Consider the following 25,822-nt stretch of genomic DNA (forward strand, 5'->3'; position numbering starts at 1 on the left):
AGCTGCTGGAATTACAGGCATGTGCCCCTGAGCCCAGCTTTAATGTAGTAATCTTTAAATTAAAGAATGCTATTTCTTGTAGAGGCATGAAAATACATTGTGAAATGCATTTTAAATTAAATAAGACTTTTTAATTATTTTTTTAGTTGTTGATGGAACTTTATTCATTTATATGTAGTACTGAGACTCAAACCCCATGCCTCACACATGCTAGGCAAGTGCTCCACCTCTGAGCCACAACCTCACCGCTAAACAAGACTATTTATGCTACACATTTTGGTATTTTTCTATTCTCTGAGGTAACATAGAATTTAATTTCTATTAAGTATTAAAGCTTTTACCTGCCTACCAAATGTTTCACTGTAGGCTTAGGTTGTAAGTCCCACACTGTCCCTAATTTTATCTTGGCTTTCATTAAACATGGTAAGTGCAGTAACATGAGCCAGGGGAGGCTATGCATGGGTCTTATTTTTCTCTTTGAATGAAAGGATCTACAACTCCAAAAGAGAAATCTTTTGTATCTTCATTTTCTTAATATACATATCCATTTAGCATGTTATGAAGCATCAGGAATACTGCTTGGTCTGATTTGTACAACAGATAAGATGAACATTATGATGCCATTTGGTAGATGAGAAAACTGACTCAGAACTTGTTTTGTCCAAGGTCACAATGCTGATCTGCACCAGCACTGCAACTCAGGTTCTCTGAATGTTAATCCTTGTACCACAACGGGCTACTGGTTAAGTATTGGGTATGAGCCTAAATGGTTTAGATATCACTAATTTAACTAATAAACAATAAGGAGAACCTTTGACTTGGGCAAACTTCACAACCTCTTTAAATCTATCTTTTTTCATGAAAGATGGTGCTGGTGCATGGTACCTACCTATGTACCTAACAAGACTCTGGGTATTACACGAAAATGTATTTCCAGGCCTTAGCTCAGGATCACACAAAAAGCGATCAATAAATGCTAGCAATTATTGTTTTATCAAGTAACTGCCAATGCAAACTTCTGAGGTCAGGAAGAGTTGGCTGTGTTTAAAAAAGAGAATGAAGCTCTGTATGGCAAGAGTGAAGACCGAAGGACCAGATCATACAAGGCCTTCTTAAGAAGGTAGGAGAACACTTAAGAAGGAAAGTGATTCTCAGATCAGTATTTCCCAAAGATTTTTCATGCATTAGCATGAAAACCAGAGGTAGAAGACAAGAGACTAAAGTCAGGGATGCCAATCAGGAGGCTGATGAGGAGATAAGTAAGGGATTAATGGTGACTTAGGCCAGCCTAGTGGCAGTGAGTGCAAACATACCTGAGGGGCTCAGGAGCCAGAAAGAAAGTAGAATACCTGTACCTAAAAGGACAGGCAGGAAAAGCCAAGGATGATATTTTTGTTTCTGGCTTGAATGGCCAGACAGGATAGAAGCAAGTGCCATTTAATGAGACAGAATTCTGGAGAAAGAACAGGTTCTATATGAGTGGTTTCACTAGAAGGTACTCTGCAATACTGACACCCGTGGTCTAAGAAAACCCAAGTGTCGGGGCTGGGGATGTGGCTCAAGTGGTAGCGCGCTCGCCTGGCATGCGTGCGGCCCGGGTTCGATTCTCAGCACCACATACAAACAAAGATGTTGTGCCCGCCGAAAACTAAAAAATAAAGATTAAAAAATTATCTCTGTCTCTCTCTCTCTCTGTCTCTCACTCTCTCTTTAAAAAAAAAAAAAAAGAAAAGAAAACCCAAGTGTCACCTTCCTCATACTTGACAGTGGGAAAGGGAAGCAGGAGGAGTCTCTTTGGTTGGTCCTTTTTTGTTAACCAGAGAACAACTGATCAAAATATAAATGAGAAATTATTTTGGCCTCCGCAGTATTGCCTCAGAAATGAACACGTGGAGTTTCCCTGTCTGAAGCTGCCAAGAAAGTCCATTCTTTTCAGTTAATTTGTAAGTTTTTTTCTACAAAATAATTGTGCATGGTGTCAGGGAACAGTCCGGATTATCTATTTTTATACACTTCTTGGAATGACAAATATGGTTTATTAAACAAAGTATTTGAAATGCTTGACATAGCTACAAAACAATCCAGGGTGATCCAGCATTGGGCTTATTCATTTAAACTCAGCCAATATGATTCAGGACCATTCTTTACCCGCTAAATGTATTCCCCATTTGATACTCAAGGCATAGAAATGACATTGAATTAAAAAACTGGAAGTCATGTCTTTGTGCCTCTGTCCTTGTATATATTTGTCTCTGAAAGTCTTTATCAGTAGAGCATCACGGTTAAGACCACAGGCTAGATTTTTGCCTGTATTCATCACATAGTACCTGCATTAATGCATAGTACCTGCATTTCTCCAAGCTTCAATTCCCTGTGTGTGAAGAGCAAGTGACCATTAAAGGATTGTGAGAATTCAGCAGCACCACCCGAACACACAGAGTGCTATAAGACACAGAGACAATAAGCTAACTTACTGTCAAGCTGCACTGAATTGACTGTTCATACTTGTCTCCCTCTCTAGCAACTGAGTTCCACGAGAAAAGAGACCACAGCTTCTTCATCTTTGTAACCTCAGAGTTCACCAACCGTGTGCTGTTGCTGTGGTGGCTGGTGCTCAGCAGTTACTTGCTGAGTGAGGGAACGAACAAAAGAATAAAGGAATGAACCCCATCTGACACTCACTCTCTTTTTGTAATAAGATTTGTCTACCTGTACAATATCTTGAGGAAGGAACAGGTAAATCAAGTTTGTTTTGCTTCCCTAAAAGTAGATTTGCTGATTTCCTAAGAGTAGAGGAAATTTGTTGTCCTAGCAAACATTTTTAAAGGTCACACACCAAATTTCAATATCTGGAATGAGTCTCAGCTAAAAATGGGCTAAATTGTTTTTAGCACAATAGGCTAATAGCTCCAGAATCATTAAATCAATCAAGTAAATAATATTAATTTAAAGAACTCCATAATTATATATTTACTTGATATATGATTATATATTATTAGGCAAACATATAATTAGAATTTTTTTAAAACCAAGGGCTCTGTCTATAGGAGGACAAACAGGAAGACATACGTGAAACAAAAAAGAATTTTTTAAAGGAATTAAGTCACTGCAAGCTCCTTTTGCAGCTCTCTGGGGTTCATTATCTATGTGATAGGTAGAATAACCAGCTATGTGACCCCCTGGTGCTGTTTCCTGCCTCCCTGAACACCTCCTGGAGTTGCTGGGCATTAGGAATACCATGTTGATTACCAGGCTGCCTCAATACCACCCTGTGGGAAGGGGCCAAACCTCACTGGGGCTGAGTGCCACTCCATTTTCGTCTCTCCATTGCTCTCAGCATGAGACAGCCTGGGCAGGAGCATTCTGCTCACTAAGCACAGGAGCATAAGGTGCAGCAGAGAGTCAGACTGAAAAAAACATGTGCAGTGTTTTATGAACCTCGAATCATTTGTGAAAAATGGGTATTTCAATCAACTGCTTATTATAGCATTTTATTATTTACTAGTGATATTAATCATAGTTACTACTTCCTAAAAGCTAAGCCTAAGCCAGTCACTGCTAATCAAATATATTTCTTACAATAAACCTACAGAAAAAAAATTGAAGAGCATTTGTGAGATAGTTATCATGTTGCCATCTTCATCTTACACAAGAGACACAAGAGAAAACAGTTCCAGGAGAGGTGAAATGACTTTTCAGGAAGAGGAACAGCTGAAATGTGAACCTAGGGTAAATTTTAAAGTTTGAAATTTGTGTCTATTATATGATTTCATCTCAATAAAAAGTTATTGAAATTTGTGTACTCTCCGCTATACTTTCCTATCTGATGATTAGTAAGAATTCCATCTTGCATTTGAAGGGCGGTAACAGGTTCAAGTGACGGCTGTATTTTTTTTAAGGTCAAGAGGCTCAATGCATATAAAGCTGCATAACTAGAACATGGGCTCCTTGATTCACCAGCTCCCAAGCTAGATACTGTTTTCTACACCATTATTTTCTGTCCTGACACTAATGCATGGAGGCAGAGGGAGAGATGAGGTCTGAGTTGTAAGGTCACACAATTCTACAGTCACCCCCTCCCCAACCTCAAACCAAAGCACAAACCATTAGGAGCTATGAGGACCTCCTCAGTGGGCTCTGAAAAGAAAAGGGGAAAGAGACACCGACTTCCAATAATGAGCCCTTTATAAAGTCCAAGTTAATACATTTTCCCAAAATCAAGGGCAAACTTTGGTGGTTTAGAAAAAAAAAAAAAAGTCAAAAGGAAGGAAGAATCGAAAAGATCCAACTGGGCTACTGGTTTCTGAGCTACTAACAGCACTCCTTCTCAAACTGTCCTTCCTGGGTGGGCAGAGGGAGAAGGAGGGTCCAGGTGGCACTGGAATGGCATTATTCAGAACATAAGAACTTTAGGGCCACGTTAGACTTCTCATTTATTACCAAGAATTTTTCATTAATTACCAATAGCAACACCTAGAAATGTGTAAGCAGTGGTTCTTGTTGTTCTGAAGTTTAGCTATCAATTTGGGCAGAAGCCAGAGTGGGACATGGGAACATGGGTGGGGGAGAGGTGTGAGTACAATGTTTATGTTGGGATTGATTTTAAAAGTTTGGTAAAGATAGTGATGATGATTACACAACACCATAAATGTAATATAACTGTATACTCAAAAGGGTTAAAATCATATCTTTATGTTATATGTATTTTACAACAACGATGTCTATAAAAGTTGGAAGCAGAGGTTTAAGTTCTACAGCCCAGGGGTTCTAAACACACAATGGAACTGTAGGTCCTTTTAACTCCGATTAAGAATGTTTGATTTAGATGATGCATCTCATTGGTCTCCAGGACTTTACTGTCAGCCTCAGAATTTTTAAGTCCTCAAGGTGGACACTGACCATGAAGAGTAAAAAAACTGACTTTCAATACCTTCTCTTCGGTCCTGAGTAGGTATTCTAGCACGTCACATTCAATGTGGGATCATCTGCTTTTTTATTGTTTTGAGTTGAATCCTCTGCTAAAGTCAGACAGTTCTATTGCAATTTGGCTGTATGCTGTTTCAAATATAAATACAAGCAAAGAAACTGCTTTGTGATTATTTCATAAAATTCACATCAATTCGTGTGACTTCAAAGAATACTTGTTAGTTAAAATACAGAATGACAACCCTCAGCACTCAGGAAAGTAAAATCTTCCTGGAAGTAGCCTACTTTGCCACCACCACCACCTATATCCCCAAATATGCAAACAATCCCATAATCAAAGTGTAAATGGACTGAGATATATAATGATGTAGAAATACATGATGCAGACAGAGTTAGACTCCATGAGTCTGCAAATAAAACCAGCCCTACCCCTACATTAGATCTTTTCCAGCACTGGTTATTTATAGAAACCTCTGCCATCTATGTTTATTAAAATAAAGTTTAATTGCAGATCTAGCACTCTACTAAATGACAAGCAGGAAGAAATGGCTCTAATCCTCACAGACTGGAAGAGGAGAACCAAGAAAACTTTTCTATGTAATGCAAAAATGGGATGTAGATCAATTCATAGTCTTAATGCTGGGGAGAGTAAGGACTATGAATTTAGAAAGAGATGGATCAAATCAAAAACATAGCTAAGATGAAAATACTAAGGCTTCGGGACTATCTTCCTGAGACACAATTGAGTAGGGTCCAGTTCCAATCTGCCAAGTTCTGGGACTACTTGGGAAGAGTCCATGATGTGCTTTACAAGAAAGAACTGGAAAACCCTGTGACATGAAGAAATACTCCCTTTAGCAAAGTCAGGCTAACAAAGAAGAGAGTGGAGTTGTGTGACATGGATGGCATTTTAGGGAGAAGGTATAGCTCATGCAGAAACTGTGTGTGTGTGTGTGTGTGTGTGTGTGTGTGTGTGTGTGTGTGTACATTTAAGCATCCCTGGTTGGAGCATGGACTTTGGGGGCAATGAAGAACAGTGAAACCTGAAGCCACAGAGACAGGCAAAGGCCAGATCATGAAAAGCTTCCTAAGATATGTTCTACCATTTGCATAGACAAGAACTGACCCTGTTCCTTTTACCTCTATCAACCTTACTCATGCTTTTAGGTCCAGCTGTCACTTCTGTCTTCCTGAACTGGACTCCCTCAGCAGGTTTTACAAATATTATTTGCATCTGTCTTGAATATGACCTGGGTTCTCTCTCCAAGTAGGCTTAAGAGCCTTGAAGATAAGAGCCAAATATTTCTTTAATATCTATACTAGTTAATATTTATTGACATATTTGTTCTTTTAAGAAACATTTATTAGCTATGCCAGGCATCGTTCTAGATGTCAAACAAAATAAACATTCTCTCTGCTCTCCTAGGGCAAGAGAGAGCAGCCTAGGGCAGATGCTTAAAGCATGATTCCTGATTCCTTTATTAAATTGTTAAATGCAGTCACAAAATCTTAACTATACCAAAAAATGCTTTTCTTTAAAGATTTGTTTATGAAGACTGCTTTTTATAAATACTATTCAACATCTTTATAATGTACAATTCCTTCTATAGTGATATTATATCTTTATTTACTTTTTGAGGGAAAATGTTCCAAACTATCACAAATCTTTCAAAATCAAATAAAATTCCATGAAATATTGTGCAGAATATTCCACTGTCCTTCAGTTATGAAAATGATGACTCCAAAAAAAAAACCACACAATTAAAAAGATTTAATTTACATCAAGTTAGAAAAGGAATGTTTACCTACATTTTGGTTTGATGTTAATGAATTTGCTATGAATTACATAAAAGATGGAATAAAGTCAGAATGATAGTTTATTACAGTGAATTTACAAGAGCTGCACTTAAAAACTGCATTATAAAATGACAACTTAGATCTAACCACTGCAGAATGATTTTATCAGAGTGTGTCAAAGAGTAGTCTCCACCACAATAGGTAGAGCAGCACCCAGAAGTTGTCAGAAATGAGAATTCATACCCCACCCCTGTCCTACTGAATCAGAAATATGTATTTAACAAGGCTTTCAAGATATTCCGAGGCACACTAAATGTTAAGACTATTCTAAGGACACATTGAAAAAAAAGCATTTTAACAAAACTCTCCTGTATATTATTAAATATTAGTACAGGAAGAGGTCTCAGCATATGGGACAGCTTTCTTGTCTCTACAGATGTGCAAACTGAGGTCCAGAGATTATTAATGGCAATTGGAATTTGGAGTAAAGTGAGCTCCAGCATCCACACTGAGATCCTTACTACACAACATTGATGGCCATCTATGATTTTGCACACTTGAAATCAAGTTACACTTGTAGAAAGCCCTTTATAATTCATTAAAAGACCCAGATGAGCTGGGCATGGTGGCACATGCCTATAATCCCAGCAGCTCAGGAGGCTGAGGCAGAAGGATTGTGAGTTCAAAGCCAGCCTCAGCAAAAGTGAGGTACTAAGCAACTCAGTGAGACCCTGTCTCTAAATAAAATACAAAACAGGCCTGGAGATGTGGTTCAGTGGTCAAGTGCCCATGAGTTCAATGCCCGGTACCCAGAAAAAACAGGCCCAGATGAAGTTGTAGTTCCAATCATATCTAAAGGCTTACTAAAAGTATTTGAAGAAGTTCTTGAAAGAGAAAAAGCCTTATTTTATGAGTAAATCTGGAATTCACTGGCCAGAAATACCAGACTTGACATCAGATTCAAACCTAAGCCAGCTCTCAGAGTTCTTCAAACAGCCTGAAAGAAGGAATATTTCTCTAACCCCATTGGAAAAGCTATTTTAAAAGAATAACTCAGCTTTTCCCTGTCAGCCTGGGGTAATGGTTAAGATTTCAGGTTTTAAGTCACCTACTGGACGTGTGATCTTGGGCAAGTTATCTTCTCTCTGTACATGAGTTTCTCCATTATCTCAAAAGACTGATGAATTATACGTGACATTGCATGTGAAGCTCCCAATACAGTATAAATGCTCTATAAATATTGGCTACCACTCTCACTTTTATTAATATTAGTAATAGTATTATCAAACCTATAGTGTGGACTATTTTTATGCTACCCTTCTCTTATGAAAGTGGCATCTTTACTGAATGTCAGATGTATATTTTCATTATTACTGGTGTGTCTATACTAATCTGGCCACACTGCTTCATTGTTAGTGTGTGTGTGTGTGTGTGTGTGTGTGTACGTGTATGCTAGGATCCAGCCCAGGGCTTGGAGCGTGCTAGGCAAGCATTCTACCACTGAGCTACATCCCCAGCCCTGACACTGCCTCATCTTGATGCCCAAGTAGGAAGGTCAAAGACCTAATTAGTGTTGGAGTGTAAGGGTAGCCAACTTCCCAATGCAACAGTTCAATCTCTAAATTGAACCTGTGAACAACATTCTAAGAACCAAACAAGCACCAAATGATTGATACCCCAATTTAGATAGAATTTCATTAATAGAGATACTTTCCTTAAAATTTCCTCAAAGAAAATCTTCAGAACATTTTATAACAGCTAATAAATATTTCATGGACAGAAGTATCCAGAGTTTTTAGTTTTTTCATACAGTTAAAGGTAATGGCTTTGAGGATATCTCGTAAGAGAAAAAACAGCCTATGATGTCTCAGCAAGCAATCCTAGGGCTAAAATTCCTTACCCTGCTGTGAAACTTAGCAGTTCGGTAAGACTTGGGTGACAGATTGTAGACTGTGTAGTGATCAAGATGTCTGGAATCCAAAAAGCTCCGAATGTCATCAACCTGATTCCTGAATCCTATGTCAACATTGTCCAGGGGAAAGGACATCACTAGGAGAAGTCACACAGAAATAAAACAGGTTACACAGGCCTGCTATCATAATGAGCAGCATTTGATGGCTGAACCAAAGAGCAGTTGAAAACATGAAAAACTTACCAATAATTCTGGAGGTAACATAAGTGAAGTCTAAATCTCCCTTTGTATAGCTGAAAGTGAGACAGGAAAGGGTACAAATTAAAAATGATCTAAATATGCCAAGATTTCTCTCTATCACTTGGACATCATGAACTGGGACACTTCTGTCCAGCAGGCATATCTTGACTCCCCTTGAGCCCTTCACTAACAAGAAAGGATAGCTGAGAAAAAACAGTCCACACCCTCAGGGTACAAATACACCACTCCAACTAGTACATTCCAATGCCCCATGGATGCTGCTTCTTGAACAATCTCTGCTTATTTATTTATACTGATTGTTTCAGCCTCTCTGCTGAAATTTTTCCTCTAAATATGAGCAGTGAAGGGGTAAGGGAAGAAGTGATTGAGAAAGCACAAATGATACTTTTTTTCTGCCTATCAAAGTCCTGGTTGGGAATTTGAAGGGTAAACTTTACTTTTGAACCAATATCAAAATGCTGATTAATATATATTGAACTTGGCATTTGAATTTCTGATTCAAAACTGAATACTGTAACTTGGAGTAAACCTATAATTTTCTAATAACCTGAAAATAAAACATAATTCATATAATTTTTGTAATTTTTATTTAGTGCAAGAGTAGAAAACTTCTGCCATTATCCTAAAGGACTAGTAGGATACAAAAGTTCCGTTTGGATTACAATCCACATGTATTATTTATTTGGACTGCATATGCTTTATTTTCTCATTTAATCTCCAATCCACCCAACAACACAAATCCTATCAGAGTATAAAAGTAAAGCTCAGAGAATTAATTAACTTGCCTTAGGTCACATGGTTAACAAGCACAGATAGTGCATTAGAATCCAGGATGTCTGATTCTAAAGCCAGGAAGGACAAGCATTGTACCCTAATGCACTAGTGAGCTGAGTCCTCCCAGCCTGTGCTTGTAACTTCATGGCTTCAGTGACATTCCTCAGCTACCAGTTCCCTTGCAATTATATGACAAAATAGACAATCTTTGAACCAAATAAGCAGTTGGCAGGCAACCAGATGAGCATGGGTTCTGCTAACTTAACCAGGAAGAATGCACATACCTGGCCACCGATTGTATAACTCTAGAAGATGTGTCTTTGAGGGTGTCTTTCAAGTTGTCCTTGAGGTTACTGAACAGCCTCCCTGCTCCTCCTTTCACCATGTCAAAAAGACCTCCCCCATAGCTGGGCTCCATGTCTGGAGACGAGGCACCTGCCGAGGAAAAACAAAAGAAGGCGGTGATGGCACAGACCATGCTGAAAACCGGTCCCTCTTCATTCCTAAACGTTCACACACCATCTTTGGGAGTCTAGATCAGAGATTCCTAGAAGTTACATGCACTCTCAACTGAGTTACAGTAATGTTGCTGGTCTCAGAGGAATGTCCCTCACTGGATCCCAGGCACAGAAACCTCGGGAGATGTACTGCCTAATACTGTAGCTACTAGTCACATGTGGCAACTGAGCACCTGAACTACAACTGGCCCTACCTAACTGAGAAGTCCTGTATGTATAAAATAGACATTAAATTTCAAAAACTTGGTGTTAAAAAAAATAAAATATTTACATTTGTTACATGTAAAATGATAGTATTTTAGACATATTGAATTAAATCATATTACTTCAATTCATTCCACCTATTTCTTTTTACTTTTTTAACACGGATACTAAAATATTTTAATTACCTCTGTGGCCTACATTATGTGACTTTTGGGCAGTGCTGCCCAAAGAGGCTGCTGAGGAACAGCAAAGACAGCTTAAGAGAGTCCAAGGGCCTCCGCTGCCCTTTAGTGTGGCAACTATTAGAAGGCCCAAGGTGGTCCCTCCCACGTGCATCATGAAAAATACCTTACAGCGGCTACAGACGGCGGGGCTCCGCCGAGAAGCGACCAGCAAGCAGGCAGAAACGTTGCTGCGGATTCTGTGGAATCCTGCCGGCTGAGCCCTCACTGACCCCCGGGCTGAGTTCGGGATTTCAGACGGGGAAGGAAGCGTTACAGTTCTATCCCCCACAACGGAAACTCCACCAAGGAAACCAGCGGCCACCATCTTGGAGAGCTGAAGTAACCACCGCCACTCTCCGACAGATTGCAACAATAAAACAGGTGTGTGTTACCCAGCTCATCTCCCATACAGCGGGGAATTCGCATAAAATCTCTCCTAGGCTTTCCGGGGGAGGGATTATCAGAGCGAGCCTGCATAAAGACGCGGGGAAAACTAGAGACACCCAGCCTTCAACTCCCCCTCCCATCAGCGGCGAAAACGAAACCTCTCTAGCCAGTGCTGGAGGAGGGGCAAGCGGAAAAAATCAAAACAATAGAGTGCCGGGGATCCCAATAGCCACCCTCCACGCCCAACAAACTGCAGGCCCAGAGTACAGTTTGAACTGCCGAGAGGCATCACTCAGGGGAAATCTGGTCTAGCAGGAGAAACCAGGACTAGCAGGAGAAACCAGGGGACTAGAGGCCAGGCCCTCGCGACTGGGCGGCTGGAGAACGCCCACCCGCTGGTGACAAATCGCCCGCCGGCTGCCTGTGCGACTGGGCGGCTGGAAAACGCCCGCCTGCCGGAGACCGGGAGCTGAAACCAGCCAGAGACAGTCCAGTCCCACCCCCCCATTCGGACACCCTGGCAAGGAGCCTGGGGCCCACCATAGCAGAGAGGTGACGTAACTGGAGCTCGGCCGTCGGAATTCCTTCCCAGCGGAATCCACTTTAGCAGGCATAGTCTACCAACACAAAGGAGACACAACAGAGATATACAAAACCAAAACAAATCTATAGAAGAGAGCAGAAACACAGCAATCAAATAGAGCTGGAAATTAGCGTGAGCATCATGAAAAAACAAGGGAAAAAAGGAGTACAAACAATGCAGGACAACTTAATTCTACAGGAGGACCTAGAAGCATCAGAAACATGGATAGGGAAAGAACTCAAGGCATACCTAACTCAGATGGAAAGGAATATTAGAGAAGACATGAGACAGCAAGTCCAAGCAATAAAAGTATATTTTGAAAATGAATTAATCAAACAAATTCAAATGGCAAAGAATGAGCTTTACCAGGAGATAGAGATCTTAAAAAAAATCAAACAGTAATCCTAGAAATGCAGGAAACTATAAACCAAATTAAAAACTCAAATGAGAATATTACAAATAGACTAGATCAAGTAGAAGTCAGAACATCAGATAATGAAGACAAAGTTTATCAACTTGAAAAGAATATAGTCAACACAGAAAAGATGCTTAAATCCCACGAGAAATCTATTCAAGAGATATGGGATGTCATAAAAAAACAAATTTGAGAGTCATCGGGATAGAAGAAGGCATAGAGAATCAAACCAGAGGAATGGACAACATATTAAATGAAATAACTCTAGAAAACTTCCCAGAGATGAAAGATGGAATGGATTGCCAAATCCTGGAAGCCTACAGGACCCCAAACATTCAAAACCATAATAGACCAACTCCAAGACATATAATTATGAAGATGGCCAACGTACAGAACAAGGAGAGAATATTAAAAGCTACGAGAGAAAAGAGGCAGATTACATTCAGGGGTAAACCAATTAGGTTAATGACTGATTTTCATCACAGACTTTGAAAGCGAGAAGATCCTGGAATAATGTATTTCAAACACTGAAAAAAGTGGATTCCAACCAAGAATACTGTATCCAGCAAAATTAAGCTTCAGATTTGACAATGAAATTAAAATCTTTCACGATAAACACATGCTAAAAGAATTCGCAGCCAGAAAACCAGCACTGCAAAGCATTTTGAACAAAATACTACAAGAAGAGGAATTGAAAAATAGTGCCCAAACCTAACAGCGGGAGGTATCTCAGTAAAGGGGGAGGAAAATAACCAAAAAGTAAAAACTAGCCAAACTAAAATAAATAAATAAATAAACATGACTGGAAGCACAAATTATATTTCAATTGTAACCTTAAATGTTAATGGCCTAAACTCACCAATCAAGAGACATAGGCTAGTAACCTGGATCAAAAAAACAAATCCAACAATATGCTGCCTTCAGGAGACTCATATGATAGGAAAAGACATACACAGGCTGAAGGTAAAAGGTTGGGAAAAATCATACCACTCACATGGCCCTCGGAAGCAAGCAGGAGTGGCCATACTCATATCGAATAAAATCAACTTCAAACCTAAGTTAATCAAAAGGGATAAAGAAGGACACTATATACTGTTAAAAGGAACCATCCACCAACAAGACATAACAATTATCAATTTGTATGCACCAAACAATGAGCTGCAACGTTCATAAAACAAACTCTCCTCAAGTTCAAGAGTCAAATAGACTACAACACAATAATTATGGGTGACTTCAACACACTGCTCTCACCATTAGACAGATCCTCTAGACAAAAACTGAATAAAGAAACTATAGAACTCAACAGCACAATCAATAACCTAGACTTAACCGACATATATAGAATATATCAACCATCATCAAGTGGATACACATTCTTCTCAGCAGCACATGGATCCTACTCAAAGATAGACCATATATTATGCCATAGGGCAACTCTTAGTAAATATAAACGTGTGGATATAATACCATGCACCATATCTGATCATAATGGAATGAAACTGGAAATCAATGATAAAAGAAGGAAGGAAAAATCCTACATCACATGGAAAATGAACAATATGTTACTGAATGATCAATGGGTTACAGAAGACATAAAGGAGGAGATTAAAAAATTCTTAGAGACAAATGACAATATAGACACAACATACCAGAATCTATGGGACACAATGAAAGCAGTTTTAAGAGGGAAATTCATATCTTGGAGTTCTTTCCTCAAAAAAAGAAAAAAACAACAAATAAATGAACTCACACTACACCTCAAAAACCTAGAAAAGGAAGAGCAAAACAACAGCAAATGTAGTAGAAGACAAGAAATAATTAAAATTAGAGCAGAAATCAACGAAATTAAAACAAAAAAAAACATTGAAAAAAATTGATAAAACTAAAAGTTGGTTCTTTGAAAAAATAAATAAGATCGACAGGCCCTTAGCCATGCTAACGAAGAGAAGAAGAGAGAGAACTCAAATTACTAACATACGGGATGAAAAAGGCAATATCACAACAGACACTACAGAAATACAGAAGATAATTAGAAAGTATTTTGAAATCCTATATTCCAATAAAATAGAAGATAGTGAAGATATCGATAAATTTCTTAAGTCATATGATCTGCCCAGATTGAGTCAGGATGACACACACAATTTAAACAGACCAATAACAAAGGAAGAAATAGAAGAAGCCATCAAAAGACTACCAACCAAAAAAAAGCCCTGGACCGGATGGGTATACAGCGGAGTTCTACAAAACCTTTAAAGAAGAATTAATACCAATACTTTTCAAGCTATTTCCAGAAATAGAAAAAGAAGGAGCTCTTCCAAATTCATTCTATGAGGCCAACATCACTCTGATCCCGAAACCAGACAAAGACACTTCAAAGAAAGAAAAGTACAGACCAATATCTCTAATGAACTTGGATGCAAAAATTCTCAATAAAATCCTGGCGAATTGAATACAAAAGCATATCAAAAAAATTGTGCACCATGATCAAGTAGGATTCATCCCTGGGATGCAAGGCTGGTTCAATATACGGAAATCAATAAATGCTATTCACCACATCAATAGACTTAAAGACAAGAATCATATGATCATCTCGATAGATGCAGAAAAAGCATTTGACAAAGTACAGCATCCCTTTATGTTCAAAACACTAGAAAAACTAGGGATAACAGGAACTTACCTCAACATTGTAAAAGCTATATATGCTAAACCTCAGGCTAGCATCATCCTAAATGGAGAAAAACTGAAGGCATTCCCTCTAAAATCTGGAACAAGACAGGGATGCCCTTATCACCACTTCTATTCAATTTAGTTCTTGAAATACTAGCCAGAGCAATTAGACAGACAAAAGAAATTAAAGGCATAAAAATAGGAAAAGAAGAACTTAAATTATCGCTATTTGCGGATGACATGATAATATATTTAACAGACCCAAAAGGGTCTACAAAGAAATTGCTAGAGTTAATAAATGAATTCAGCAAAGGGGCAGGATATAAAATCAACACGCATAAATCAAAGGCATTCCTGTATATCAGCAACAAAACTTCTGAAATGGAAATGAGGAAAACCACTCCATTCACAATATCCTCAAAGAAAATAAGATACTTGGGAATCAACCTAACAAAAGAGGTGAAAGATTTATACAATGAAAACTACAGAACCCTAAAGAGAGAGATAGAAGAAGACCTCAGAAGATGGAAAAATGTACCCTGTTCATGGATAGGCAAACTAACATCATCAAAATGGTGATATTACCCAAAGTCCTCTACAGGTTTAATGCGATGCCAATCAAAATCCCAACGGCATTTCTTGTAGAAATAGATAAAGCAATCATAAAATTTATATGGAAAAACAAAAGACCCAGAATAGCAAAAGCAATTCTAAGCAGGAAGTGTGAATCTGGAGGTATAGCGATACCAGAGTTCAAACTGTACTACAAAGCAATAGTAACAAAAACAGCGTGGTACTGGTACCAAAACAGGCAGGTGGACCAATGGTACAGAATAGAGGACACAGAAACCAATCCACAAAATTACAACTTTCTTATATTTGATAAAGGGGCTAAAAGCATGCAATGGAAGAAGGATAGCATCTTCAACAAATGGTGTTGGGAAAACTGGAAATCCATATGCAACAAAATGAAACTGAATCCCTTTCTCTCGCCATGCACAAAAGTTAACTCAAAATGGATCAAGGAGCTAGATATCAAATCAGAGACACTGTGTCTGATAGAAGAAAAAGTTGGCTACGATCTACATACTGTGGGGTCGGGCTCCAAATTCCTTAATAGGACGCCCATAGCCCAAGAGTTAACAACAAGAAAAAACAAATGGGACTTACTTAAACTAAAAAGTTTTTTCTCAGCAAGAGAAACAATAAGAGAGGTAAATAGAGAGCCTACATCCTGGAAACAAATTTTTACCCCTCACACTTCAGATAGAGCCCTAATATCCAGAATATACAAAGAACTCAAAAAAATAAACAATAAGATAACAAATAACCCAATCAACAAATGGGCCAAGGACCTGAACAGACACTTCACAGAGGAGGACATACAATCAATCAACAAGTACATGAAAAAATGCTCACCATCTCCAGCAGTCAGAGAAATGCAAATCAAAACCACCCTAAGATACCATCTCACTCCAGTAAGATCGGCAGCCATTATGAAGTCAAACAACAATAAGTGTTGGTGAGGATGTGGGGAAAAGGGTACACTTGTACACTGCTGGTGGGACTGCAAATTGGTGAGGCCAATTTGGAAAGCAGTATGGAGATTCCTGGGAAAGCTGGGAATGGATCCACCATTTGACCCAGCTATTGCCCTTCTTGGACTATTCCCTGAGGATCTTAAAAAGCGTACTATAGGGATACTGCCACATCAATGATCATAGCGGCACAATTCACAATAGCTAGACTGTGGAACCAACCTAGATGCCCTTCAATAGATGAATGGATAAAAAAAAATGTGGCATCTATACACAATGGAGTATTATGCAGCACTAAAAAATGACAAAATCATAGAATTTGCAGGGAAATGGATGGCATTAGAGCAGATTATGCTAAGTGAAGCTAGCCAATCCTTAAAGAACAAATGCCAAATGTCTTCTTTGTTATAAAGAGAGCAACTAAGAACAGAACAGGGAGGAAGAGCATGAGGAAAAGATTAACATTAAACAAAGACGAGTGGGGGGAGAGAAAGGGAGAGAGAAGGGAAAGCATATGGAAATGGTAGGAGACCCTCAATGTTACACAAAATTACATATAAGAGGTTGTGAGGGGAAAGGGGGAGGGAAACAAGGGAGAGAATTGAACAGCAGAGGTGGTAGAGAGGGAAGATGGGAGGGGAGGGGAGGGGGGATAGTAGGGGATAGGGAAGGTAGCAGAATACAACAGTCACTAATATGCCATTGTGTAAAAATGACAGTGTGTAACCGATGTGATTCTGCAATTTGTATTTGGGGTAAAAATGGGAGTTCATAACCCAATTGAGTCAAATGTATGAAAGATAATATATCATGAGATTTGTAATGTTTTGAACAACCAATTAAAAAAAGCACAAAAATAAAAGAAAAATACCTTACAAAAGGTCTTGATAAGAGCTTTAGGCTAAGGACATACAGTGGTCATGGGTGTTATCTGCAAAATATTTCAGGTTGTGTTTGATTGCAGCTTCATAAAATTGTACTTTCTGACTCCTTATGGTAAGTTCTAGTTCAAGACTTCTCAACCTCACCCCCTTGATATTTGAGGCCAAATACTTCTTTGTATCTTAGGGAAAGGGGGGGCGTTCCTGCCCATAGGGTATTTAGCAGCATCCCTGGCCACTATAGGGGTCAGTACTATCTATGGTTTCAGGCATCAACAGCAGGGTCTTGGAATGTACCCAATAAGCAGATAAGGGAGAACTGCTGTATTTTATTATTTCCCTAATTATTAATGAAGGGATATCTTTTATTTTATTTATTGGCCAGGCCGCTGTTTTTTAAATCATACTTCAGGTACTTTTTCACTTCCTGGATGCCATTTAGATGTTCATATATATACCTCTAAGCACATGTTGACTGTCATGTTCTTCAATCAAAAGAGCCTTTAAAACCTATATTTTCATTAGGCATCTATTTGAAAATGAATCTCTATCAGAAATTTTGAAGAATAATGAATGCTGATGAATAAACAAATGAATGGCTACAGGGATCAACATCACCAATGCCCACTGCTTACTGAGCTTTCCTATGCAACATGAACTCTGCTCAGCCCTTTATTTTTTTATTTTTAATATTTTTAATTGTAGTTGGACACAATACCTTTATTTTTATTTATTTATTTTTATGTGGTATGAACCCAGCGCCTCACATATGCTAGGCGAGCACTCTACTGATGAGCTACAACCCCAGCCCCTCTGCCCAGCCCTTTATGATGGTGCAATTTACATAGTGAACTTTACAGACGAAGAAATGAAGGCTCAAAGAAGGGATATAGCTCATCTAAGATCTCAACTAACAAGTAAAAGAGCCCACAATTCAAACCCAGCTCTGTGAAATTTTGAAGTGTATGCTAATCAACCGTTTCCCACTGTTCTACAGCTACACATCAGCTCTTGATCCTAACAGCTGCCGTCAGGATGGTCCCTATCTGCATGATACACAAGTGCCCCTCTCCTATTCCTTGCTCTCTTCCTTTCCTCTGGCTCCTTTCAGCAGCAGATGTCCCGGCAACAAGCGCTCTCATAAATTACTGCATCTGTCAGACTAACCCAATCTCATTACCGGGAGGCCTGAGCCTCTGCTTCTCCACCCTTGATAAAATGCCAGGAACTGGTCCAAACCACAGCTCCACAGATTAGTATGAGAAAGTTCCCTATGAAATAGGCCACATTAGTTTTCTTTAAACACATTCCCATGCAAAAAAAAAAATCTACCATTCTCATTTTAAACACAGTGAGGATAGGGCAGCAATAAAAAAAAAAATTATAATTCCCCCACTTCCACCCCAAATTCCCACTTCAGCCTGAACATCCTTCTGACACATGGTTGTTCTAAGAGATGACATGAAGTTACTTACAAATCTCTCTGACTCTCAGTTTTATGCTGGGACATAACTTTAAGGCCACAACCTATTAAAAGCTATAAATGTCCTTGATTATCTAAAAATGAGACTCTCAGCATCACTCAGGCTACACGCTCTGCTCATTAGAACCTTGGGAAGCTGAAGAAACCAGAATAACCTGCCAGAACCCATCTGTAACCCTCATATGCCCAAAATATGTCAAACCAACCAACACACGAAAAGAGAGAAGGGGGGTGTCATTTTCTTTGTCCTACTGGTTCCTTTAAGCTGCTATTCTACTTCCCCCCTCCCACCCCAAGGAGCTACTAAGTGCTGAAAGCACAGATTCTGCAAGGATAAGTTAGCTTCAGCTGGTCCAGAGAAGGAGCCAAGGAGTTTCAAAGCCCGAGATGACAATGAGGGAAACGATGCAGTCAGAAAGTGACATTTAGAAGAAAACAATGCCAACAGCAGATCAAGGGTTAACAAGCCTGATAGCCAAATCCAGTTCCTTGTCTGTTTTTGTACTATCTGTGAAATAACATGGCTTTTACATCTTTAAATGACTGAAAAAGTTGAAGGAAGAACAATGTTTCATAATGTGATGATTTCATGAAGATTGAATTTCAACATCTAAAGGTAAACTTCATTAGAATGCAGGGCTGGGGGCGTGGTCAGTGGTGGACCACTGCCTGGCCTGTCTGAGGGCCTGGGTTCCATCACCGGATCCACAAAACCGAATGAATGAACAACACAGCTCCCCTTAGATGTTTATGTATCAATGATGGCTGCTTTGGTGCTGCCAAGGCAGAGCTGAGTAGTTGAGACACAAGCCTTGTGGTCCATAAAGTCTGAAGTATTTATGTCCTTTACAAGTTTTCCAACCTCTGCCCAAATCGTACAAAATCCTTGCATCCTTAGGAATGCTAAGCTTGACACCTTGGCTAAAATGGTTGCCAGCAGGAAGAACACTGGATAGGGTTACCAAAAGCTCCCGCAGGATCTACAGATCTAAGAGAGATGGGGTGAGAGGACAGAGCTGAGCAAGCATCAGAGTGACATCTAAAAAGAAAGGTCTAGGTCTCTGCCTCTCAGGCCTCAAGCAGATTCATGTTCCATGATGTCTTGATATTTGAAAATTGAAGCCCACCAAAAACTAGCATCAGAGAAGTGCACTCTTCCCCATGTCATTCCCAAGGATGCAATAAGCCAGTTTTTGTTGGGATGCCTAGTATTTAGGAGATGAGACATAGCACCCTCCCTCTTCCAAGTTATAGGACCCCACCACATGTATCATCTGATGGGTTCTTACTCACAAAACTGCTGTTTCCTGGGAGAGAATTTCTCCCTCCTCCTGTACTTTAGGTCACTTATTAATATCAAGCTTCATTCCAAAATGGCTTGAGGTAATTCAATAATTATTTGGAAAATCAGTCTTTCAGAGAATCAGCACAAATGTTGGGGCTGGTCTTACCTCTTTACTGTGACTAGAAAGAAAGGAAAGTTGATGTGGCTGCTCCCCATACACATTTTATTGACTTGTTGGCCACCATCAGTGAGATACTGAGAAGTCCCGTGGCAGAGCCAGGGAAATGCCCAGGAAGGCTTCCCAGCTCATGGTGCAGCCTCATCCCCAAGCACTTCCTCTTCTCCAGCAGTGGGCACCCGGGACACGCCTCCACGCCTCCATACAATACTATCATCAAAAGAAGGTTGGGGTTATGGCTTAGTGGTAGAGCGCCTGCCTACCATGTGCGAGGTACTAGGTTTGAGTCTCAGCGCTTCACATAAATAATTAAAATAAAAGTCCACTGACAACTAAAAACATATTTTAAAAAGAATGTTGGCATGCAAAGATTTGGGGGGAAAAGAAGATATTCACTGAAGAACTGTTTGGAATGGCAAAAAATAGAAATCAAAGAAATACAAATCATGTATTTTCCAATAATTAGGAAATTGGTCAAGTATTCCGAATAATGTCATGTAATAATATATTTATAATTAACTATTGAATAAATGTCATTAGCTATTCAAGGCACTTTATAGAAGAATACAGACACTTATGACAAAGAGTAAAGTGGAGAATGAGCAGAACACAAATCATTACACACAGTACAATCTCAGTTTTGTGAAAGGAAAACATTTGTGTTTAGACAAAGAATTCAAAAGTCACAGTAAACATGAAATAATAATAATAACTTCAGATTTACTAAATGCCTACTAGGAACCAGGCACTGATCTAAATTCTTCATAAACAATCACCACTTAATCATCACAACCACTCTGTGAAGGTAACCCTGTTGGTATCCACATTCACAGGAGGAAACAGAAGTAAAGACACCCCAGGGACTCGCCCGAGGTTCCACAGTTGTTAAGCCAGGATTTGTAGCCAGGTTGCTCCAGATCCCAGGCTTTGATCCACTACATTTCCAAATTAGTTACAGCAATTACATCTAATGATATCTGGGAAAATGAGTGGTTTTTGTTTATATGGTTACATTTTTTAAATTTCCTACAACTTACATCGTTACTTTTAGAATTAAAAATATGCTATATAAAATAAAGACGATAGTTGAATGCTCTGCTATTCAAGTTCATTCTGTCCTTCCTCAACAGCAGTGGAGACCTCCTTCCTCGAGCGTGACTCATCAGAGCTCACAGTTATACAACAGTTTGTCAGCCAGGGCTGGGAGAGGCAGCCAAACACTGCCCATCAGCCCCCCATCAGCCTTTGGGGCTCTGCATCTCCAAGCAGGCTCAGGGCTAGCCAGGAATATCCTTCTGTACTTGACTCACACTAATACCTGAGAGCTGGCTTCACCATGGTGGTATCTCACTCGGCTCTAATGTAAATATTCAAGATAATCCAGCAGGTCAAAGATGGGAAACCATGGCAGAGGACTCTTGGCAATTATTGCAGTTTGGAGGACATGGACCTTTCTCAGCAGGCCCCCTGGGCCTCCACAGACTCTTCCATAGAACACTACCTTTCCTCTTTCCAGAAAGTCTTTGTCACCCAGTTCTAGTAGCTCTTGTTATTCTCAGGATCAGCCTGCTTGAGGAATGATGGATAAACTGAATGTTGGCGTTAAGATCTAGTAGTGTTCAAATTCCTTTTCACCAGTGAGCTTTACCTTCTGGGATTAAGTGTCATAATTGCTACTACAAGTGTCCCCTCCTGGCATCAACAAGATTGACAACTGTAGGACAGATATCCTGAAAACTAAAGTGACTCTGCAGAGGAGCACCATTAGCTTCTGCCCTAGGAAAATGCCATTGCTACCAGACACAGTGTTGCACACCTGTAATCCCAGCGGTTCAGGAAACTGAGGAAGGAGGATCGTCATTGCAAAGCCAGCCTCAGCAAAAGTGAGGTGCTAAGCAACCCACTGAGACCCTGTCTCTAATAAAAATACAAAAAATAGGGCAAGTATGTGGCTCAGAGGTTCAGTACCTCTGAGTTCATCCCTTGTACCCCCCACCCCCCCTAATAAACTGTGTGATCTTGAAGTTATCATTATATTCCTCTGGGCTCTGGGCCTCTTCCTTACACCACCCCCATAAACTGAAACTATTAACAAAAACTTTGCTACATGCTTCATATCATCCACAGGATCAAATGAGACCATGCACAATATGGTTTGTAAGTAATGAGATGTTTTCAAATTATTAAGAATTTTAATTTTAATTCTTAGAAATTCAGCTCTCATGGTAAATTAGTCCATAGCTTGCCTACCTCAGGTTGACCAGGAGTTCAACTAGAATAAAAATTTCACAAAGAATCAATTAAGCCAAAATGATTTGGGGGACACTTTCTATGCCAAACAAGAGGTTAAACATTTGTTTTAGTCAGCTTTTTCACCGCCTTGACTAAAGGATCTGATCAGACCAAGTTTAAAGGAGGAATAGTCTATTTGGGGGCTCACAGTTTCAGAGGTCTTAGTCCACAGAAGACTGGCTCCACTCCTCAGGGCTCCAGGGGAGGCTGAACATCATGGCGGGGGAGTGTGGCAGAGAGAAGCAGCTCACATGATGATTAAGAAGAAGAGAGAGAGGAGATTCTACTCTCCAGATACAAAGTATACCCTATAGCCATGCCCCAATGAACCACTTTCTCCAGCCACACCCCACCTGCCTCCAGTTACCACTCAGTTAATCCCCTCAGGGATTAATCCACTGATTAGGTTAAGGCTAGAACCCAATCATTTCTCCTCCAAACCTTCTTGCATTGTCTTCCATGTGAGCTTTTGGGGGACACCACATCTAAACCACAATGACATTAAACAAAGTCATCACTGTTAACATGGGCTTTACATCAGCCAGAACTGGTCTGGATCCCACTACTGCTACTAGCTGGATGTACAGTGTGGAGAAGCTAAGTAACTTGTCAAAATCTAGATGTCCTTATCTGTAGAATGAAAACACTGATACAATATCGCAAAGAATTGTAGGGAGGATCTATAAGAGACACTTCTGTTAACACTCAGCATCTCAGCATAATGTCTGACATACTGTGAGCAATTAACAAAAAAACAGGTAACTGGGGGTATGGAAAAGACAAAGCAATGAAAATGCTGCTTCCAGCAAAGTCAAGTAGCCTCAGCCCAAAGGTTAAGGCCTACTGAAGGGTTAAGACAGATCAGAGATGAATACAAGGGAGGAATCTCTTCCTGGAGCTTCCAGCCACAGCACAATGAAACCTTGTACTCGGGGAGTTCAGAACCATGAATGTTGAACACAAGTGGACCTTTCTACAGCCCTCAGATTACCCCTTTCCATCCTGAAGTGATCTGGTGGATGGTGTGGGGACCTATCATGAGCTCTCAGCAGAACTTATCTTCAGGTTCTCACAGATTCAGTGGTGCTCGTTCTTGAAATACTGCAATACTTCTGGACTATCTGGCATATAATAGAGCTATTAAAATGACAAGTCACATTGCACAGCAGCAGCCCTGGACAGGTCTGGCAACTGCTCAACAGACCAAAGGGGCAGTAGCCGGGGCTTGTGCAGCATCCACCAGCAGCTGCAGAGAATCCTGGTACTGGCAGGCAGAGGCCTAGGGCAGCTGGGGCCAATGATTCAGGATTTTTGGGTCCAGGCCACGTAGGAAGCACAGGCAGCCAAGTGTACCATGTCTCTTACAAGCCAACAGCAGGCCCAGCCCTCCGTGGTCTAAAACGAGGTGCCAAGGTCTTTACAGTGACTGGAATGGTTAATCTTGATCATCAAATTAATTCAAAACACCTAGAATTAAGAGATTTCTGAATGGGTCTATGTTTACAGGGTATTTCCAGAGATGGTTGGGATGCAGGATGGCAACATGACAATGGAGCCCTTCCCTGAACATGGGGGGCACTGTCCAATAGACTGGGGACTGGTTGGAACAAAAGACAGAAGAAGGAAACCGTGAGGAATGCAAGCTCCACTCTTGGGCAGGTGAATCTATTGCTGCCTCCACGGTCCATGGTCATGGAACACCTTCAGCCTTTCAACATGGACTCTCACCAGTGACCCTCCAGGGAGTTTCTGGGCCTTCAGTTTTGGATGGGGGCTGCATCATGGTCCCTTTTGTTCGAGGCTCCAGCTTCCTGAACTGAGCTGTTACTGGTTTCTCCAGTTCTCCAGCCTGCAGAGGGCCGTGTGGGGCTACCCACCTTCTAATCATGTAAGCCAATCTAATAAACCCCTTTAATAATCACACATATACTTACCCTGTTGCTCTGTTCCTCTAAAGAACCTTGACTAATATGATAATCAATTTAATAGGGAAGTTGATGCAAGGATCTGCTACCATTTCCTATACCAAACAGTGGAGGTCATTTAGCTAGTGAAAAGAAACCTTCCAAAATTAGCAAAAAAAACTTGGAAATTAGAGTGATATATAACTTGTGTTGTAAGTTATCATCTGGTAAATAATTTTAATATATGCATATGTGTAGTGAGCCGTTTCTGCGGACTGCGGTCGCCATTACAAGATGGCGCTGGCTCGACTGTGGTTTGTGACAAACAACTCCTTAATTGGGAGAGTTGGTGCGTGGTTTTTTAACACCCTATGAGAAAGCTCCACGTGGCAGCTTCGCATTGGGGCTTGAGGTGCTTTATTAAGGCCGGGAGAGGCATCCGAGAGAGTAGAAGGAGAGAGAGTAGAAGGAGGGAAGAAAAGATAGCAAGGACCTGAATAAACGGCTGGAAGAAGATTCCCGGTGTTGCGTCTTCCTTGCGGGCGAGGGGGTCGCGACAAATGGTGCCGAGACCCGGGAAAATCAGAACTTTCAGTCGTCAGGAGTGGTGCACCCCTCGTCCCTGAGTGGACCCCTCGTCCGTGAGTGGACCCCTCGTCCCTGAGTGGACCCCTCGTCCCTGAGCGGACCCCTCGTCCGTGAGCGGACCCCTCGTCCCTGAGCGGACCCCTCGTCCGTGAGCGGACCCCTCGTCCCTGAGCGGACCCCTCGTCCGTGAGCGGACCCCTCGTCCCTGAGCGGACCCCTCGTCCGTGAGCGGACCCCTCGTCCCTGAGCGGACCCCTCGTCCGTGAGCGGACCCCTCGTCCCTGAGTGGACCCCTCGTCCGTGAGCGGACCCCTCGTCCCTGAGCGGACCCCTCGTCCCTGAGCGGACCCCTCGTCCCTGAGCGGAGCGGACTCCTCGTCCCCGAGAGCGGGACCCCGTAGGCCTCATATTTTATTGCAGCTGCAATGTGTACTTTCACTTTTGTTTTCTGTGTTCTTTTTGTCGTCTGTGTCTTTTGTTTTCTGTGTTTTTCTTGTTGTTGTGTCAGGGGTGCCGCATCTTCAAGTCCGCTTTTCTCGGCCCTAGATGGTCTGTTACGTTCCAGGGGCCTGAAGGTGAAGCATCATACCTTACAGAAATTTTTGCAGAAGATAGGTATTGCTGCACCGTGGTTTGCAGCTTCGGGCAGCCTTACCATACCTAGTTGGGATGAATTGGGCAGGGATCTTGACTTTGCTTCTGAGCAGGGCATATTGGAGGGCGGGGTGATGCCCCTTTGGAGAATAGTCCGTGGTTGCCTCACAGGTGATGGATATCATGACGCACTTATTGAAGGACAGGAAGTTCTAGAACAATTACATGAGGAGAGATCAGAGACGGCAGGAAATGAGGTATCTCGGGAGGATGGAAGCATGCGGAGCGTGAAACAGGGGAGGAGACGCTTGTATCCAGATCTCGGTGCGCTGCGCGCGCCCCCATGTGAAAGTGGGTCGGAGGAAGAGGAGAATGAGGAGGAGGAGCTTGGAAGGCTGTCTCGCCAGCTAG

General features: G+C 40.9%; 1 protein-coding gene across 7 annotated transcripts in view; it reads right to left on the reverse strand.

Annotated features, from left to right (window-relative positions):
• Positions 1 to 25,822, reverse strand: part of DNAJC6 (DnaJ heat shock protein family (Hsp40) member C6) — a 179,112-nt gene that overhangs the window by 38,933 nt on the left and 114,357 nt on the right. For all 7 annotated transcript variants that reach the window (XM_081306159.1, XM_081306162.1, XM_081306156.1 and 4 more), the window contains 3 exons: positions 9,955 to 10,105; positions 8,879 to 8,928; positions 8,624 to 8,772 (listed from right to left, as the gene is read on the reverse strand). In XM_081306159.1, coding sequence (XP_081162285.1) covers positions 8,624 to 8,772; positions 8,879 to 8,928; positions 9,955 to 10,105 — 350 coding nt within the window. The remainder of the gene's footprint in view (positions 1 to 8,623; positions 8,773 to 8,878; positions 8,929 to 9,954; positions 10,106 to 25,822) is intronic.

The sequence above is a fragment of the Spermophilus citellus genome (assembly GCF_964194105.1).
Source record: "Spermophilus citellus genome assembly, chromosome: 9".
In the NCBI taxonomy this organism is placed as follows: domain Eukaryota; kingdom Metazoa; phylum Chordata; class Mammalia; order Rodentia; family Sciuridae; genus Spermophilus; species Spermophilus citellus.